General features: G+C 26.8%; 4 protein-coding genes across 10 annotated transcripts in view; 2 read left to right on the top strand and 2 right to left on the bottom strand.

Moving 5' to 3' along the window:
- The first annotated feature begins 219 nt into the window (after window positions 1–219).
- On the top strand, window positions 220–9,181 carry LOC122711888 (arylalkylamine N-acetyltransferase 1-like). Of its 3 annotated transcripts, none has more exons than XM_043931054.1 (4): window positions 220–371; window positions 6,682–6,949; window positions 8,412–8,628; window positions 8,819–9,181. In XM_043931054.1, exons 2-4 carry the CDS (start codon window positions 6,715–6,717, stop codon window positions 9,015–9,017), a joined length of 651 nt encoding a protein of 216 aa, XP_043786989.1. In that variant the 5' UTR covers window positions 220–371; window positions 6,682–6,714; the 3' UTR covers window positions 9,018–9,181. The 3 variants fall into 3 exon arrangements, with proteins under 3 accessions (XP_043786989.1, XP_043786988.1, XP_043786987.1); XM_043931053.1 differs by lacking the exon at window positions 220–371 and adding an exon at window positions 1,070–1,408; XM_043931052.1 differs by lacking the exon at window positions 220–371 and adding an exon at window positions 5,462–5,972.
- A 768-nt stretch (window positions 9,182–9,949) lies between these two features.
- LOC122711978 (dnaJ homolog subfamily B member 14-like) lies at window positions 9,950–10,851 on the bottom strand. Its single transcript, XM_043931221.1, has 4 exons — window positions 10,688–10,851; window positions 10,522–10,612; window positions 10,374–10,430; window positions 9,950–10,015 (listed from the first exon to the last, which is right to left on the bottom strand). The coding sequence occupies exons 1-4, from the start codon at window positions 10,765–10,767 to the stop codon at window positions 9,950–9,952; spliced, it is 294 nt and encodes a 97-aa protein (XP_043787156.1). The 5' UTR covers window positions 10,768–10,851.
- A 1,094-nt stretch (window positions 10,852–11,945) lies between these two features.
- On the bottom strand, window positions 11,946–14,824 carry LOC122711878 (alpha-(1,6)-fucosyltransferase). The gene is made up of 5 exons (XM_043931033.1): window positions 14,716–14,824; window positions 14,075–14,361; window positions 13,800–13,973; window positions 13,402–13,702; window positions 11,946–13,335 (listed from the first exon to the last, which is right to left on the bottom strand). The coding sequence occupies exons 2-5, from the start codon at window positions 14,308–14,310 to the stop codon at window positions 12,274–12,276; spliced, it is 1,773 nt and encodes a 590-aa protein (XP_043786968.1). The 5' UTR covers window positions 14,311–14,361; window positions 14,716–14,824; the 3' UTR covers window positions 11,946–12,273.
- Window positions 14,825–15,313: 489 nt separating this feature from the next.
- The window catches only part of LOC122712092 (maternal protein pumilio-like), a 65,729-nt gene continuing 61,846 nt past the window's right edge, over window positions 15,314–19,196 (top strand). For 2 of the 5 annotated variants that reach the window (XM_043931447.1, XM_043931443.1), the window contains exons 1-4: window positions 15,314–16,553; window positions 17,455–17,676; window positions 17,859–17,987; window positions 18,084–18,203. In XM_043931447.1, the coding sequence (XP_043787382.1) occupies window positions 16,458–16,553; window positions 17,455–17,676; window positions 17,859–17,987; window positions 18,084–18,203 (567 nt within the window). In that variant the 5' untranslated portion in view covers window positions 15,314–16,457. The remainder of the gene's footprint in view (window positions 16,554–17,454; window positions 17,677–17,858; window positions 17,988–18,083; window positions 18,204–19,196) is intronic. The other 3 variants (XM_043931446.1, XM_043931445.1, XM_043931444.1) reach the window with 3 other exon arrangements.

Raw genomic sequence — 19,196 nt, 5'->3', positions numbered from 1 at the left:
CCGTAGATTTATCTTGCTCGAATATTACAGCATAGATTGTAAAGCGGCGGACGATCGAATTGGTTAATTTTACGCTTAACTGGATGCTGGGATGCATTCCTGCGATCGGTCGACCCATCGAGTCGAGGATCCCAATTACCGATAGTTCCAGATCTTGCAACTTAATCAAATTCAATGGAAAAATAGAGCTGGGGGCTACCCTTTCTATGGGTTGTTGTCGAAGGGATATTACCGTGCCGGATGGTAATGACCCTCCCTATTGCTCCAACTTTGTTCTCACGTTGGCAGTGCGTAGTTGGCGATAGACTGAAGGGGACGCGTGTGTTCGAAAACGACGAAAAGTCGTCTAGAAAGTTCGAAATTGCTCTCAGGTATGTGTAAGAAATCTCTTGTTCGCTCCTCAAATCAAATGTTTGTGAATAAAAAACTATTCCATAGGAGGATAGAATAGCTTTATCAATGTCGGGTTTTAAGCGAATAGACGATAATAACTTAATAACCAACTCGTTGACGAAAATATTTTTATCACCGTGTACATATTTATATATATACTCTTTAACCGTATCTTTCTTTTCCCTTTCGATAAATACGAACAAGAGAAATTAAGCGCTGTTGGAAGAAGCCAACTCAAACGGTTCATTCGACGATTCTGTTACACGTAACGATAAATCGATTTTCTCACGTGTTAAAGTAATAATCCGATCATCAGATTTATTAGATAGACAAAAGGTAGCGGAGTTCAAACACGAATATTTCACTCGTTGGAGGAGCTATACGTATTATTTTCCATAAAACGAAAATGCGAAAACGCATCGTTAAATATATCGGTGGCATTGGCAACGTTCTGCTTGATCCTTTGCCTCCTATTTTTGGACGTATTCGCGATATACGTTCGGACAGAAATAGTCGAGAATATTTCATCTGTTGATTTAAAGAAAAAAAAAAAAAAAAAAATTTCAATTTCTTATTTAATTACGCGATAACGTTATCAAATTTTTGTCTATGCGATCGCGCAATTGTTAAACAATAATGAAGCGTACTCGATAACGGATCGATAATTTTAAACGATCGGGCAAACACAAGATATACGGAATATAAGCGAACAACCTGATCTGTACAAGTTGTTTCGTCCGGCCAGTGTCAGCTGTAATTCGATTATATCGTCTCGCTTTCGGAATAGTGTGCACGTGCTCCAAATACAAAATATCCTAATAGCACATCAGGTGCACTTTCATCAATCGGTACAGGTCTCGTACCTATCTGAACTGGTCGATGCGAAATTGAAGATTGTCACGTATCGAGGAAAGTAGACACCGAGTAGAGGCCAGTAGAGAAGAGAGGATCTAATAATCGAGCAAACCGTACATCGATTCCTCTTTGTTCGCTGCGTATATCCGTATGCGACGTGGTAAGTAGTAAACTCATCCGACATACGGCTACTTTTTGATCATTTGTGTCACGTATCGAGGTGTCTTCAAGGTGGCAAGTGTCTTCTTCTTCTCCATCACCAAAGGGGTGACGATCGTTCAATGGAACACGAAGCGATTTTTGATTTTCAAGATTCAACTACTTGTTGGTGGTGTACTTATTATTGATTGAACCATCATCGAGTGAATACCATTGGGGAAAAAATATTCGGTTTCAAGTTTAAATTTCTTTTGGGAATGAAATTCGTTTGAAATAACGGGAGAGTTTTTTAGTCTGAAATAAGATTTGATTGAAACAATACGAACCGTACGATCTAATGTTCGATCGCGATACAAAATTTAAATGCTAATTTTACATCTTATGTGTGCGGACTATATCTTACATATTCTGCATTTGTTAGAAGAAACTAACACATTGTGTTAGAAGAAACTATTACATAGAAAGCAGTTCTCTTTATATTCATATTTTATTTACAAAGTATCATTACTAGATATGATCTAAATAGAATATTTATGCAAAAAAAAAAGCGGAAAACATTGTTGAAAATACGGCCACTGTTTGAATATTATATTCATTATTTCTCTTTTTTCCTTTCTTTCCAGCATTGAATTACACGGGTTGAATAAATTTTATAAATTCGATAAAAGAGCAATATATATTTTTTTCTCTTTTTGTATTTTGAGCATACTTTCGATCGATATTTCCGTGGAGAGAAAAGTTATTAATTGTATTAATGTATAACGAACATGATTCGATAATAGTAAAAAATTATATAAAGCGATATAAATTATTTATATAATCTACTATTAATTACGATCTATTAGTTAATCGCTATAGCATTGTAGCTTGAATCAAGTGAACCATATCATATTGCGAAATAAAAAAAAAAAAAATTGCAAATTGATATTAAACGGTACTAGAGTATTTTCTTAACGCATTTTAAATAATTAAATCTTCACATTTCTATTCATCATAATAGGATTTAATTGATACATTTAGATATCAATTAATGAATTTATTACCCAGAATAAATTACATAGTACACGCTTCGATGTTTCAAGGATATCAACGATACTCTCATGTGTCACTTGATATATACACATATACATATATATATACAAGACCGATTCGATGTATAACAGATATTCTTTAATTACGAATTTCTTTACAATAAACAAATTTCGAATTTGTGAATATAAAAAACACGATAATGATTAGCGGATGAATGAAGTTCATAGTTCAAGAAAAGAAAAAAAAAAAAAAAGAAAAAGAAAGAGAATGTTCAATAATACGCATTGTAATTTTTTTAAATCGAGTGTTTTATTCTCGAGGTAAACTCACGTATATACAATTACCGCAATTTTAATGCAAGAGAAGGTATACTTTATTCCGATTGGCTTGCCAGTTACGGATCTGGCACCGCCTCTGCCACTCGTTTGAGAATCATTTATGTGTACACGTAACCACGTATCGTGATCTTTTAACGGGCTTGCGATTGTAACAAAATATATCATCGATTAACATAAAAAAATCATTTATCATCGAGTCGATCGAAATTCAAAGTAACACAACAGGGTGGTATACCGGAATAAGAAGAAACCGTGTTTCAACTTCTTCTCTATTTGCTATCGAAGTTTTTATTTCCATTTTTTTTAACTGAAACTTACGCAGCTCAGATTCGATATCCTTCTAATTAATGATACATTCGATATGCATATTCTATGCGTCCTTTAAGGAATTCATGTTCTGATCGCGCGCGCAAAAAAGAAAAAAAAAAAGTCTGAGTAAGAATCGTCAATCATGAATAATTGCCTTTACCGGAAACGTAACGTGCACGTTGCAATGACAATAATAACAATCGAAATTAATCAGAATCGAATAACCAATTCCTCCATTCGATCGCGATTTTTCACTTCTCTACATTTTTCTTCCTCTGTCTTTTATCCCAATCCGAGATCACGCAATGCAATTTCTTGCAGTTGTTCCAACTTGTTCGCACTATTATCGTTTAATCTCCGAGCGGAGACGTAACGATTTGTAATAAATTTGCTCGTGGAAACGTAATGGACGATGAAAAGACGCGATAAGAGAGAAAAAAGAAAAGACACGAGAGAGGGAAGGTGTCGTGAAAAAAATTGAGCGCAGTGTGATCACGGAGAAGCCAGCCGCGTTCACGGTTTAACACCTTCCACCGAATCCGGTTCGAAAGGATTCCTAGAAGGAAACGAGTAATTCTTATATTTCATCGAGGTATCGTTAGCGATCGCCTCGTTTATCAGATCTCGCGATCAAAGGCTATGGATATCGGTGATTGTATTTGCTTCGTCGACCGTTGCGGAGAGCCTAACAATGTCCATTCTGGAGATTCTGATCGAAAGATCGCCGGACCAGAGACAGGATGTTTGTGTAGGAAAATCTAGGAAAACGTATGAAAAATGGGTCAGGAACTCGAGCTGAATTCGATTTTATAAGAATTCTCAAGGAGTGATAATGTTTTTTTTTTCTTTTTTTTTTTTTTTTCTTTTTCTTTTTTGCCGTTTTTTTAATCCACCTTCGCGTCGAAAGAGGATATAGAACGACACTCGATACTCAGGAACTGAAAGCCGACGTCATTGAATGCCTCTTAAGGCACGGTTACGGTTCTCTTTGCTGTCCTTCAGTTCGCTGTCCAGAGTTTAAATCGACGAGAATTCCGTGACCGGTCCTAGGTGTGCCTTTTCTCTATATTTTAGACGAATTATTATAACATTTGGATTAATATCAATATTTTTTAAGACGCATAAATAAATTGCGGGTGAATGATCACTTTAACCAGAATCGGAATCCGGTTCACGTTGGTTTATATTAAATATTTTTTTATATGACGAGGAAATAGGTTGCCAACGCATTCCTCGATTATCTACTTGTATTAGAAAGATTTATTGGTACCTGCCTTTGATATAATACTTTGGTATATAACTGTTGTTCGACGATAGGATAGAAAAGAACGAAAGGATATAAGGCGCGAATCAACTTTCAGTTTCGAAAGAGGATATCGGAGTCGAACTACATTCGATATCCAGCCGCGCATTGACAATCGAGACAAACCCCTCACTTTGAATTTAAATAGAACGCGATCCTATTCTTTTCTTATTCGAATAACACGTCGACTCGAAGCGAGAGATGTTCGAGAAGATGATTTCGAGATGATTTTTTCGAAAATTTTTAACGTTCTTCGTTTTACGAGTTTAATCGTTTTTCAGTTTGTCACTAACGTTTTGTCGATATATGAAGGAAAGAAGTCGATTTAATCGGCAAACATTGACCAATTATTTTCCAATCTTAATCTATTTTTTTTGCCCTTTGACACTTGTATGCACATTGAATTCAAATTAAACGCTTCACGCTCGTTGAAATGTCACTCGTTCGACGACGCAAATACTGAAAGATTTTAGAGTGGAAAGAGAAACTTGGTACTCTTGGCGCGTACGAAATTGTTATACTTCCGTGTCACGTTGCAATATTTGCGGTAACGAATAATGGGAAAACGTGACAGTTGTAATATTGTACGCGATTTCGTGGAATGGCATGGCAGTTTCGAGGATAAGTTAATTAATAACATTCATTCTTATATCATAACGTGCATCGAAGTCTATCACGGTATACCACTTAGTAATTGACGCGACTAATAATTTTCCTTTTTTTTTTTAGATTTCTATTAAACGTCGATCGCGTGTCTCAACCTGAACATTATTTTTAAAACAATTTTTCTTTATTCTTTTCTCGTTTCATTTATAAGTTAAGTAATATTAAGCAACAATAATAATATGTATACACACAATGATCGTATAGATCGATGTTGTGTACGATGTATACTAGATCTTCTCTCGATACAGCACGATGATAACGATAATCAAGAAACTCAAAAGAAGAACTCACGCGATTAATTATTAACGGGAAGACATCGCGAAAGATGATCGAATATATACGTGTACGAGGTGTTATATAAGGTATCCTTTCCAATTTGAAAAGATGTTGCAAAATCTTTACAACCGGAAATACAAAAATATTGATTGCTTCGACGAAAAAAATGCTTCGAATAAGAAGAGGGAATTAAAAACAGGAAATCAAACCGATCGTATTGTTCATTAGATCCTGATGTTTTTTATCGTAAACATCCTAAACTGTATTCCCTGTTTGTCCCTGAACCTGTAAGAGTGGCTTTTTTTCCGTACTGAGCGTATATAAGAACTGACGACGTCCTATCACAAAGCGCAGTATTAGATTACCACCTCGACGTTAACACGAACCTCGTGTTATTTACAAACTTCGCCGGTGCTTTTATATTCAGTGACTAATTAAATGTAAAATCGTGTTCGTTTTCGAGACGATATTATTATTGAAATTTTGGAGAAACCGGTTTCAAGCACGCATAAAACAGAAATTAAATATTCATCATCATGGAAACCGCGTTGTCCACGAATATGGATAATTCTGCTCTTATCGATGTTGGCAAGAGTCAGACCAACTTCGCAAAAAAAATGCCAAAAATGGTCAAGTACACGGTAAGCTCACGATATTTTTCACTTCGAGTTTTCCAATAAATTTTATTCATGCGATGCTTTTTCGTTGCATATATCTTGACTAACATCATCGTGAATAATTATAAAATTCATTGTTGCGATGTAAAAATAATTAAATATACTGTGAATATAAATAAATATGTAATTTTATATATATATATATATGAACGATTAAATTATTCAAAAATAATTTCAAAAATTAATTGAATTTAAAAGAAAATTTTCAAATTATTCAATAATACATCATAAAAATAAATCATTTTCGTTTATATTGTATTTTTTGTACTCATTGTATAAAAGTGATCAACTGTTCGGTCTTTAAATATATTATTCATTGATAACTGTGATAAAACGTTGCATAAATAAGAACACTTCGTAAATATAACAAACCTCGTTAATTGTTCTGTGTGAAAGCGTTAATTCAATTCCCGTGAACGCGAAAATAACGAATTGTTATTGTCTTGATTGCATTAAGTTACATTTATTTATGTATGCATTGTTGCACCATATTTTGTTATTCAGAATTCGTGCAATCAGATGTGCCACTTTGTCTAAGCAATGATCCAAATACCAACTAGATTAATCATTATCTAAATTTTATGGTGACTTAATAAAACCACGAAGATAAATTTAAAATAACACATTTGCGTATATTTCGTAATTTTTGTTATTTTCTTCTTATCTGTTTTAGCTTGCGGATTCAACGAACGACGAAAGAATTAGCATGGACTATCATATTCAAATAATCACCAAAGATGATAAGCTTAGAATACTTAAATTTCTGAGAAGATTCTTCTTCAGAGATGAACCGCTTAATCATTCGATTGAATTAATACCAGAAAGCGAGGATAGTACTTGTCTCGAATTGGAAGAATATTGTAGCATGTCTTCCCTTGAAAATAATCTCAGTCTTATGGCAGTCTCAACGAACGGTGCTATAATAGGTGTTATATTAAATGGTAAGACTTTGATCTATATGTATCAAAGATTAACCAATGTTTTCACTATTCATTGAGCTATTTACGCGAAAGCTGTTGGAACTACGATTGTGTTTACGCAGATATGTATATCTGGGTTAACAACACGATCGCATATCAAGAATGTTCTATTTTCAGTGGAAAACAATGATGAGTTAAAAAGTTCTATGAATATAAAATCATGATGAATCAATCATGATAAATATTTCTCAAGTTAATATATTAAAGAATGAATTTAAGATAATGAAATAAGTAGATATTTTAAAATAATAATATTTAAAATATTTAAAATATGATATATAAATATAGTACAAAAAATATTTTATTTCGTAATTATATATTTCGTAATATATATATTCGTAATTATATATAGAATATGGATTGGCTCATTGAGTGATTTTGATATGTAGTTATGATTTAAAACTATTTCGAAGATTTAAATTTAATTTATTTATCCTTAACCTATCCTAAATCTAACTCAAACTTATTTCAAACTTTGGAATACGAATGATGAAAATATTTTTGCAAATATTTTTAAAATTAAAATCGAGCGATGCTTATATACACATATACTATCAAAGTTACTCAAGATGTTGATCTTGATAACATGTTTCAAGAAAATTAATGAGATACCTCCTATTCTAAATAATTATCATCATATCCTGTTTGAAAATTAATATCATTAAGAAATTTATTATTATTTATTACGTAGATTACTACTAAAAATAGAAATTATAGATAATTATAGTATTTATAAGGAAATAATTTTTATCAAAGCTAATTAAATATTTAATTAAAAATTACTATATATATTTTCTTATTGTGTTTATATTTAAATATAAATTATATTAAATTGATTATAATTTATAATAATAAATACATAAATCACATAAAAAAATTAAAAAAAAAAATTGAAGAGAGGAAACACACCTATCGTATAAAACGGTACTACATATTTAACGTTACATAAATTGTTGTGAGAATACCGAGTAAGCGTGTAACTATTAATTGTTATCGGTTGTCACAATCGCAGTAATTATGTTATTTTATCGACACATCTAGTTAATTACATATTCAAACAAATCAAGTTCAAAAATTCACCTGTCAAGTTAGAATTCTCAATATAGAATTCTCATTTTATCGATATTGAATATTTCTTATCGAAACATTATTAAGATTATAAGAATTTGGAATCAATATAATATCAAATATCAAATATTAAATCAAAATATTTGATTTATAATTATTTGACTTTGTAATTACGATTAATAATATTTAACTTATCATCAATATATTAAAACAACTTTCTTCTCATTCATATTAAAATATTCATTAAAATTTATACATATATATACATATACATTTAATTATTATATTAATTAATTGATAAATGTTTACTTTAATGTTTATATAATTATTAATTGATATATTTATTTAAATACAGGAAAGATGGATCCTCCAAATGATGAAGAACCAGAATATATAACTACATGTGAAAACGCAAAATTTAAAAAAATTCTAAGATTATTAAATTACGTAGATCGAAATGTAAATCGCGATGGAAAATTTCGGGGATTAAATATTTTGGAAATCAGAATAATCTCTGTAGATTCAAACTGGCGCGGTAAAGGGGTTGCCAAAGCGCTTATAGAAAAAACACTGTAAGTTTTGTTTTTTTCATTAATGAAATATACATGAATGAAGTAAAATGAATCATAATTATATCAATTTATATGTATATGTATGTATACATATGCTTTAATGAAATTGAATGCTTATATTATTGAAGTATTACATATTAAGTTGATATTAATTATATATGAATATCTCATAAAAATATTTTCTTTATAGTGAAATTGGAAAAGAGAAAGGCTTGCATATTTGTCGTGTCGACTGTTCGTCCTATTTTTCCGGAAAACTTTGCGCGCGACTTGGTTTTGAACAAATATATGAACTTAATTATGCAGATTATGTAGATGAAGATGGTAATCCTATATTTTCTCCAGCATTTCCACATACAGCAATTGTTACGTACATTAAGAAACTGTGAACACGATAGACATAGAATCAAGAGTACCTGTTTATAGAGAATTGAAAATGATTTTTAAAAAAACGCACTTTTACATTTACATTTTATTTTTCTTTTTCGAATTTACGAAAATGTTGTACAGTTATTTTTTTCTAATGTTTCTTTAATTTATTTATTACTTTTGTACAAATTAAAATGTAATATGATTATAATACAATTATTTGCTCGTGATGTTATAATAATGAATCGTGCCAAAATGCTAGCAATAATATTTTAATATATAACGCGCACGTTAATAAATATGATTGCATTAAACTATAAATGAATATTACATTATTAGAAATGTAAACATATATATGAGTTACATGTTTTTGCTTTGTTGGATATTTCTAAAATATATATGAATTTGTTATTATTCTATGTAATGAATTTATACACGAAAATAAAGATAGCATGATTTGATATATATAAATAATTTGGAATATTTTCGATTTTTTAAATAAAAGTTTTGTTCATATAATAGAATGTAATAGAATAATAGATATTTAAAATGAAGATCACAAATATAGAATCTTATAAAGCAAAATAATAGATTTGTTTTATAATATATATATTAATTTCTTTTTATACATATTTATATATATATATTTTTTATATATATTTTTAAAATTATTTACATTTAAAACTATTCTATCTAAAAAAATATTTTCTAATTTGTACACAATTGTAACATATTTTTTATTTATTTTTGCAATGCAAATATATTTCTATAAAAACAAATACAAACATATAATTCTATAAAAAATAGTTTTTAAAACTAGTTTTACTACAATAAAATATAAATAAATACATTTGGATTATGTATTATGTATCATCTACAGATATATTGTACTTTTTAACCAATTTATCAAAAATTTGTACTTTTTCTTCAAATGTTTTATTTTCAAATATTTTCATATTTTGTTCATGTTCCATTTGAATTTCAGCACTTTTTTGTAATGCTGCATTTTTATTATGATCTGACCATGAAATAACACGCATTATTTGAAAAAATATTCCTATAATTATAAGAAACATACAAAAGATAGTTGTTTTTTTTTTATTTTTTTCATAATTTTCTTTCTCATCTGTTGAATAATATATGTTACATGCATGATAATATTGATCATTAAATCTGAAAATATATTTTATATATAATATAAATATAATTATAATAATATATAATTATAATAATTTTGTTAAATAAATAATCATTGAAAAGAAATGTTAAAAAATATACCTAGTGTTTTGATAAAAATTGTTTGTATGAATATTATTAGATTTTAAATCAATATCATAAATATGTTTACTTTGTTCATTACTTAAAATATTATATGCTTCATTTAATTTTACAAAATCATCATGATTTCCAGTATTATTATTATCAGGATGCAACTAAAAACATATTGAAAATATATTGAAAATAAAACATTACTTGCTTTTGTAATATTTTGTAAATACTTATAAGATTAAAAGAATGGCTCACTTGTTTTGATAATTTAATATAGGCATCTCTTATTTCTTTTTGAGATGCATTTGGAGATATTTGCAATTCTTCGTAATAAGTACATTTACATCTTTAATAAATACACTAATAATTAATTCATATAATTTAATTGATATATTTAAATACAATATTTTTAAATTCTAACCTTTGTTGATTATATTTTCTACAGAAAACACGAATTAATATAGGTATTTCAATTTTGTATATACGAAAAATTTTATCCATCTTTTTTAAATCTTTCCCGCATACAATCGTAAATTTAAAAAAATTAAGATTAATTTAATATGTCACATATTAAACACTATTATGATTTTGTATTAATAAAAATACAATAAAATAAAACTGACATTGTATATAATGTAATAATAATATATATTTTATATATATATATTGAATTATACCAATCTTAAAATTATATAAAAATTATAACTAAAATTTTATAAGTTTTAATTCAAAATTTTTTACATACATTCAAAATAAGAAAAAAATAATAGTTATATAAAAATTATTATTTTATCTTTTAATTTTTTGTTTATAATAATGATTAATTTTATTATGTTTTTTTTGAAATTAGTGTTTTAAAAATAAAAATATTTTAAAGAAATTAAAATATAAATTTTTAAAACTATAAAATAAATTATCAATTCGTAATGATATATTTCGATATTGAAATTTATATTAAAATTTATAAATATTCACATTTTTTTTAATCTTAAAATAAAAATTAAAAAAGAAACTACAAAATTCATGAATTAAATATTTATTAAAAACCAAACTCAGATTTTATATAATAACAATTCTCATTTGTGTTTGGTACAGTATAAAATATATTACAATATGTATACAAGAAACATTCTTAATTATATATATAAGATAGGCCTCAAGCCCAGCTCGATGTCTATGCATTTCAGGCTTATCATATGTAATTTATGCAATATATGTTATGCGTTTTGTATAAGCTCTAGTATTATCAAAAAATTACATATACATAATTTATATTGCATATTTTATGTACAAATTGTACGTTACAATGAACAATAATGCAAGCCCTTATTAAAAAATATGAGATTAAATAATAATGTAAACATTTTATTCATATATTATAAAAATTGACATATTATATAGATTTATTGGCTTGTCATTATAAATAATACTTCAAGAATCAAGTGCATTGGCACAAATAACTTTTATCTATATTGCATATCAATTGAATCTATTTTATACCTTATAAATGCATTAGGTAAAAAACATATATTCAGTTTGCTAAAGATTCGCAATTTAATACATTAATACAGTCACATTCTAATAAAATCTCTTATTAAAATAACGATTAAAATTTTTAACTTCAATCAAAATATATAAAAATTTTTATAATTATATCGCTTTGCATTTTTAATGTTTTTAAATGTTTATATTATTAGTTTAATTTGTAAGAAGATCGTAAACTTATTCAAAATTTTCTATAATATTTACGAATATTTATATACGGTCTTCTTAAAATTCAACATACATATATGTATGTGCATATAGGCAATAATAGAATAACTCGCTTTTTGTCTCACGATTCATAATAATTTATGAGAATTAAATTTGTCACTTACTAGTAGTAAAATATATATATACGTGTTATGAAGTTTTTACTGTTTTTAACAATTGAAATATGAAGGCAAGTTATTTCTTTTTCGAGCAATCTGAATGTTTTCAAGATCACTACAAATTTAAAGTATATTTTTATTCATTTTTATTTTCTCTTAAAGGGACGTTTGAATATTTTGGAAAATCTACAGCATCTACTGGATTTTTAACTTTAAAACTAGGAAATAATCCCGTCATACTAGTTCTAATATTATATCCTTTAGAATAACCATCCCAATGATTTCCAAGAACTTCAATTAAATCTCCTATTTTTAATTCGATTTCACCATCTTTTCTTGGTTTATGATCTAAAATAACTTGATGAGGATGTGAATTTTGACCACCATAATAATAAATATCATCCAATGATGCAAAACGATTATAAGCATCTGGATAATATGTTTGCATTAATTCATATGCTACGCGGCATACTTGAGAACTGAATGTACACACCAAATAATCACATTCAGATAAAAGATGTATATCAATAATTATTCCTTGTAAAGAAGAATCTGAATATCGCTTTGCAACTGAAGCTGTCTCTGCTATTTCTGGATCTGCTATTATCTCATAATTAGAATAACGATTTCTCGCTGTTGTAATTACTTTCGGATCATCGCTTGCTAAAAAAACTCTTTTCACTTCTGGTTTCGTTTCAAGTTCATCAAAATATTGGTCAACTTTAATCATATATTCATCTATATCGTGATAAGCAGCTTCAGTACCAACTTTATCAGTTCTGCGTACATGAATTCCAACAATAGGTTTCTTGAAACCAAGCCTTTCTTTGGCATCATCTAATGTTTTTTTTACATGTTCTTGAGGTCGCATTAAATATTTCAAAACTTGACCTACCCACCATACTAGAGGATGGCCATGAAGTTTTTCTAATCTTGATGCTAAATCAGCTGGTACACTTGGTGGTTGATATCTTGGTTTTGGATAAACATTATCTACAATTGGCAAGGAGATGACTTGTTTAGAAGAGTCACCAGGCCAATTAGCATGTGATGCTCCATTTGTAGATACACATGTATCACTAAGTGGTTTAAAAACTGATTCCCAACCATCCTTATGATACCTCCAACCTTTAGATCTAATTATTAAAGTTCTTTCTGTACCATAAGCAACCAAAAAGCAATATGTAATATGATGAATCTAAAATATATAATTAATTTATTCATAATGTTTTATATATATATATATAATATATATATTATTTACCTGACAACCAAATCCACAACCTTTATTTAAACTGCAAATCAATTTTTTTGCTTTATTACAATCACTAGGATTTTGTAAATATTTGAATCTTCTTTGTACAAGATCAGATAATTCTTTTGCTTCCTTTTTACGCCATTCATCATAACCATCTGCTTTTGTTAATCTATCAATGTCTATTGTAAGAGATTTTTTATGATCCCAAGTATTTTTTAATGTATCTTGTATTCTTTTTTCTCTTTGATCATAATTAAGTTTATCAATACCTTTTCTAAATTTGCTTAATTCTGCATTAATATAATACCTATTTAAAACATTATTATATTATTATATTATATATATTCCTATTTTTTTATATATAAAATGATAATATATATTTTATTTTTTAACATTATATTTACCACATCTCTTGAACATTATTTCTTATTCTTCGTCTTAATTCTTCATATTCAGAAGAAGGAATACCATGTTTTACATTATCTTGATGATCCAACAAATCTTCATAAATAGAAACTTTTTCAAGTTTTTCTTGTATTGAACCTAAATGATCTCCTTGAATAGATTTTGATCTTTCTCTGGAAATTATGTTATCCTGTACAACCAAAAGATCACAATGCTCTTTGTTTTAAACTTCAAATAAATCTGTCTATTTTTATAATTTTTATTATAAACTTACCCTAAAACTATATTTTTTAATGCTTCATTTTGTCTTTTAAGAATTTCAAAATCATTAACCATTTGGGCTAAACGTTGAGCATTTTCTTTATTTGTAGGACTTTCATTATTAGACGATAAATTATTAGTTTTAAAGATATGTGATACTGATATTATTAATATCAAAAGCCATGTAGCTAATAATGCTAATCCTACTTTTCCTAACCAACCAGGTCTTCCTGACCAAAATGTTGCCATTTTATATTGTAATAATAGTATTATGACATTTAATCAATTGCATTACGTCATCTATAAATATAAAATTATCATTCCTTTAATGAAAAATTTTATGAGATAACAATTGTTATATAACAAAAATAAAATATTTATATTGTAGCATAATATTCTGTAGTAATATAAAAGATTTACTTAAATTCTTTTATTAAGTAATTAAGAAATAGTTATTATAAATATAATTTCATAATAATAATGCAAATTATTTTTAATAAAGTTAATAAAAAATTATGTACGTATAATTATGGCACACATAATTGAAGTTAAAAAAGAAATAAAATAACAGTACAAAAAATATTATAAAGTTATTAAAAATTAATATTAACATAAATAAATAATGTTAACGAATTAAATAAAAATCAATCTTACCGAATGCTTTCACATCTCTATAAAAATATTTGAAACATGGAATAAGAAACATTTGTCATTATTAAAGTAATCATAGGAACAAATTCTTTAGATCAAATTTGCTTTCATATGCGGCTACAGTCATTAAACACTGTTTCATGTGGCAAGCTTCAGCAGTATGAGTTATAATCTATATATATTATGAGGAGTTTGCACTGAAATAGAGTTAGGAATTTTAACCAATAGCTAGATTTTATAATATTAGAATACAATTCTCATGAATAAAATTAATATTATACTTATTTTTTTCATTAAATAAATTATTTTTATAAAATGTAAAATTTATTTTATTTAATAATATTTCATATATATTTTCATATTATTTTTAAAAATAGATAATTATATTATGATTTGAAAAATTAATGATATAAAATATTTGAAAAATTATGACATAAAATATTACAAATGCAAATAACTTAGTAATGAAATAAGTTTAAAATGTGAATGTTATGTTAGATGGCGGTAAAAATGGTACGTTTAATTTTAGTATGAAACACTGCAATCTATTTATTTCATGCATAATTTTATAGTTAACCTAAAATCTTGACATTTTAAGTACAGCATTGTGTAAATGTGAATGGACGATTAACGCCAAACAAAGTCCACAAACTTTTGTTTAAACGTTATTTTAAAGTTATTAACAAATTGATTATTAAGGTGAAAGCAAAAATTAAATCAAAAAGTAACGGGTAGGAAAAGCATAAAATTGACAGAAATAACGTATTGGGTTATATCGTGTCGCAGTATTTCTAAACGCGGGTTGGTTCTTTATCCTCCCCTCCCCTCCTATCTTCTGAATCCCTTCCGAAAATCGCGCAGCATCCTTGCGCGCGAAACACGCGTATGCCGGTGGACGCACATTGTGTGCCTGTACGTCGATGTACATACTTGTGAATAGTGTATTTTAAGTTTTAGTTTTACGGGATGCATGTATGAAAAAGCAACTCGTATATAATAGTCATAAAAAGATTAAATAGTATAAAAAGAAACGAAAGTTATTTGTCAATTGATCGTGAGTATAGTCATCACAGTTAGACGTGAAATTTGTACGTACATAAATCGAAAAAAGAACATTATCATTATTGTACCTGCTATTGGTTTGGGGAAAAGAATTTGTAGTATTAACGACAATACAAAGAATATAATTTTGTGAATCTTTCGCTTCCTCCCCTCTACTTTCCTACCCCTAATTCCCTCTCGCCCGTTGATGAACAAGCAGTTGTCGTTTTTTGCATGTTTCACTTTTTTTCTCCGGCATCCCTTCAGTTTCGTTCATCCGTCGCAGAAGCGGTTGTGCCGTTTAATAAAACTCGAGAAGTCGTATAGTCTAAGTTACGTCCATTCGACAATTCTCTTTGTGTTCTTGTTTTCCGTGTCCGACAGTGTTGTCAAAATTCCGGCAGCACCGTTGTCTCAGCTGCCATTGCTGTACTGTCTGGCGTTCAATCGTAGCTTCATAAATACGATTCTCTGGTGACTATTCTCGTTATCATCATCTTTCTCATCGTTGTGAAAATAATGAAGATATCACATTGTTAAGAATTACACGTAGAACATGCTCGCAGAACAGACATAGCGGATGATTCTACCTTCAGCTCCAGACGCCGGTTCTGAGTGAGCTAACCTTCACAAAGTGAGGGTACTTCTTATCTGTTTGATCATCGTTCATCGAGCTTGAAGCAGTGCTACAAATTGACAGAACGATGAAGTGGCTCGGTGCGAGTAGCGCTGGTGCTGCGGGTGAACCGGCACCTTCTATGCAATTACACCACCCTTCTGCAAATGGACATATACCTACGGTATGTACTTATTTTAATTTTTTTTTGTATTTTTCTATCATATAATTAATATATGTCGTAAACCATTTTAATATAACAATGTTTTATTCGTCAATCAAAAATGTCATAACCTATCATTTTGTTTTTTTATAATATTATTTTATGTTTTGTAAAATATTTCATTTCATATGATAATTTAAAAATTGATTGTGTTTATTTCATTTTTATTTATTATATCATTAGTTATGCAAGAATTTCTATTCTATTGTTGAAAAATAAGAAAAAGATTTTTTATTGTACATATGCATGAGTATTGCATATGCTTATGCTTTGTTTGATCCATCATGGCAGATTGTTCTATAGAAATGAAGATGTTTTGGTTGCATTAATCAATTTAGTTATTCTAGTGAAATAACAAATAATCTTGCATATTCTACTCATTTCTTTGTATTGTATAAATTTAATAATTTTATTATATATATTTTAATATCAAAAAAATTTTTTTGTTTCTATTATTTTTTAATTATTATTTTTTAATTAAATATATATATATATATATATATATATATATATATATTTAAAAGCATATCATAATAAATTAAACAATAATATATTTTATTTTATATGGATTAATTTTTAATATTTTTATAATGAAAATTTGAATGAATTTATTATAATACTCTACTTACTATAATTTACTATAATACTATAATACTTCTTGTTTGCACATAAACTAATAAGTAATAATTATAATTTTTTGGAGTATTATATATTATCCAAAAGAATGTGTTAATTAAAATCTATATGGATTTTATGTATAAAAATTACTATTAATCAATTATAAATATCAATTTAATATAAATATAATAATATAAATATGATAATAATAATGAAGAAAATGGAAATAATTTTTTATTAATAGGATGCAGAGCAATGTGGTCAAGTAATGGCTGGTGGTGACAGTATGCGTATACAACCTGGTCAAACGCATCAAATAGGTGTGAACAGAACTCAAGATGATGCTATGGTGGGTTATGTATTTCAACGACCAACAGAAGCAGAATTTAATGCTCAATCTTCAACATTTCAAACAAAACAAGCACCTCGTGCTTGGGCTCTTGCAGATGATGCTATTATTGATAATGTAAGTAAACTAAACATTTAAAATCAAAATATATTACATGTACAACATACACATACACAATTGTTTAAAAAAATTATTAAATTTGTATTTCAATACTTTGAAAGATAAGTAGATAATAAATAAATAATTTTATAAATAAATATATATCTATTTTTTTATTTGATTGTTTAAATAATTTTTAGAATCCAGAAAAATGGAAATATCCCATTACTAAACTGAGTGTACCACAACAGAATCAACCTCAACAATTAGGTCTACAAACTATGAATAATGTTCATCTACCTTATGAAATCCATCCAATGCAACTTAAAGTAAGTTATATATTTCTTAATATTATTATTAATAGAACAAATTTTTTTTTATTTTGAAATTTGGAAATTAATAGTTACATTTTTTATGCCGCACAGAGTGGAGCACCAGGAACAGAACATTTAGTTTATCTTAATAATCAAATGACAGCACAACAACAAGTTGCTCTCTTTCATCATCAGCAACAACAACAACAGCAACAGTTCAGGAATGGCCAGGTAAGCATATTTCTTATGAATTATTTTAATATTTTAAAATTTTTAATAATAATAAAAAATTATAAATAGATTTGAAAATAAATCTGTTGAATTCTAATATTTTTTTTAAATGGATAAATTATTTTTATTAAATTATTAATAAATTAAACAATATATATAAATATATATAATATATATAGATATATATTTAATATATATTATATATATTATATTATTTTATATATTATATGTAATTATATATTATATTATATATATTATATATATAATATGTACAATGCATTGAAATATGTAATTTTTTTTTATTATTCATTTTTATTATTCATTCTATTAATAATTATATATTGATATTTATTTTTCCGCTATATAGCTTAATTTAAATAAAATTTAAATAATATATAAAATCTTAATATATTAATTATATTATTTATAATCTTTTATTATTATATATCTTAAAATATTATTAAATATTAATATAAAAAAATTTTTATTTTAAATGCATATACATATATATAAAATATTTATATGCTTATATTTATATTATATTTATTTTAAATATTTATATATAAAATCTAAATATATTATTTATAATTTTTTTTATTATATATCTTAAAATATTATTAAATATTAACATTAAAAAATTTTCATTTTAAATGCATAAAAAAAATATTTTTTTTATATATAGAGAGATTTCAAAGTTTTAAATAATAAAATAAAATAATTTTGTACTTCTTAAAAATATAAATTATTCGAGATATATTTAATATGTTTTAAAAAAATATATTTAATAATTTAAAAATATTTAAAACATTTTCTACTAATTCATAATTCCGTATAATTATGCATTATTTTTCGATCGAAATAATTTATTGTAAATTTTATTCTAATTATTATTTATATAATTAGAAAATTAAACTAAAATTAGATTATTAAAAATAATATATATCATTGAGATTGATGGTAATAATTAATAGTTAAAAATTATTATATGTTAAT

This window comes from Apis laboriosa, unplaced genomic scaffold (assembly GCF_014066325.1).
Source record: "Apis laboriosa isolate Shangri-la unplaced genomic scaffold, ASM1406632v1 scaffold18_cov149, whole genome shotgun sequence".
Taxonomy (NCBI): Eukaryota; Metazoa; Arthropoda; class Insecta; order Hymenoptera; family Apidae; genus Apis; species Apis laboriosa.
The sequence above is the reverse complement of the archived record's forward strand: the minus strand, read 5'-3'. Positions and strand labels throughout refer to the sequence as shown.

Bases quoted from the DNA above. Each gene is read 5' to 3' on its own strand.
- LOC122711888 (XM_043931052.1), top strand. From the start codon at position 5,868: ATGGAAACCGCGTTGTCCACGAATATGGATAATTCTGCTCTTATCGAT. The intron at 6,950-8,411 runs GTAAGACTTTGA...ATTTAAATACAG, and splicing joins AATAGGTGTTATATTAAATG to GAAAGATGGATCCTCCAAAT. The intron at 8,629-8,818 runs GTAAGTTTTGTT...TTTTCTTTATAG, and splicing joins GCGCTTATAGAAAAAACACT to TGAAATTGGAAAAGAGAAAG.
- LOC122711978 (XM_043931221.1), bottom strand. From the start codon at position 10,767: ATGGATAAAATTTTTCGTATATACAAAATTGAAATACCTATATTAATT. The intron at 10,613-10,687 runs GTTAGAATTTAA...TATTTATTAAAG, and splicing joins AGAAAATATAATCAACAAAG to ATGTAAATGTACTTATTACG. The intron at 10,016-10,373 runs GCATATAATATT...TTTCATGGTCAG, and splicing joins ATTTTGTAAAATTAAATGAA to ATCATAATAAAAATGCAGCA.
- LOC122711878 (XM_043931033.1), bottom strand. From the start codon at position 14,310: ATGGCAACATTTTGGTCAGGAAGACCTGGTTGGTTAGGAAAAGTAGGA. The intron at 13,974-14,074 runs GTAAGTTTATAA...CATAATTTCCAG, and splicing joins TTAAAAAATATAGTTTTAGG to AGAAAGATCAAAATCTATTC. The intron at 13,336-13,401 runs GTAAATAATATA...TATATATTTTAG, and splicing joins GTTGTGGATTTGGTTGTCAG to ATTCATCATATTACATATTG.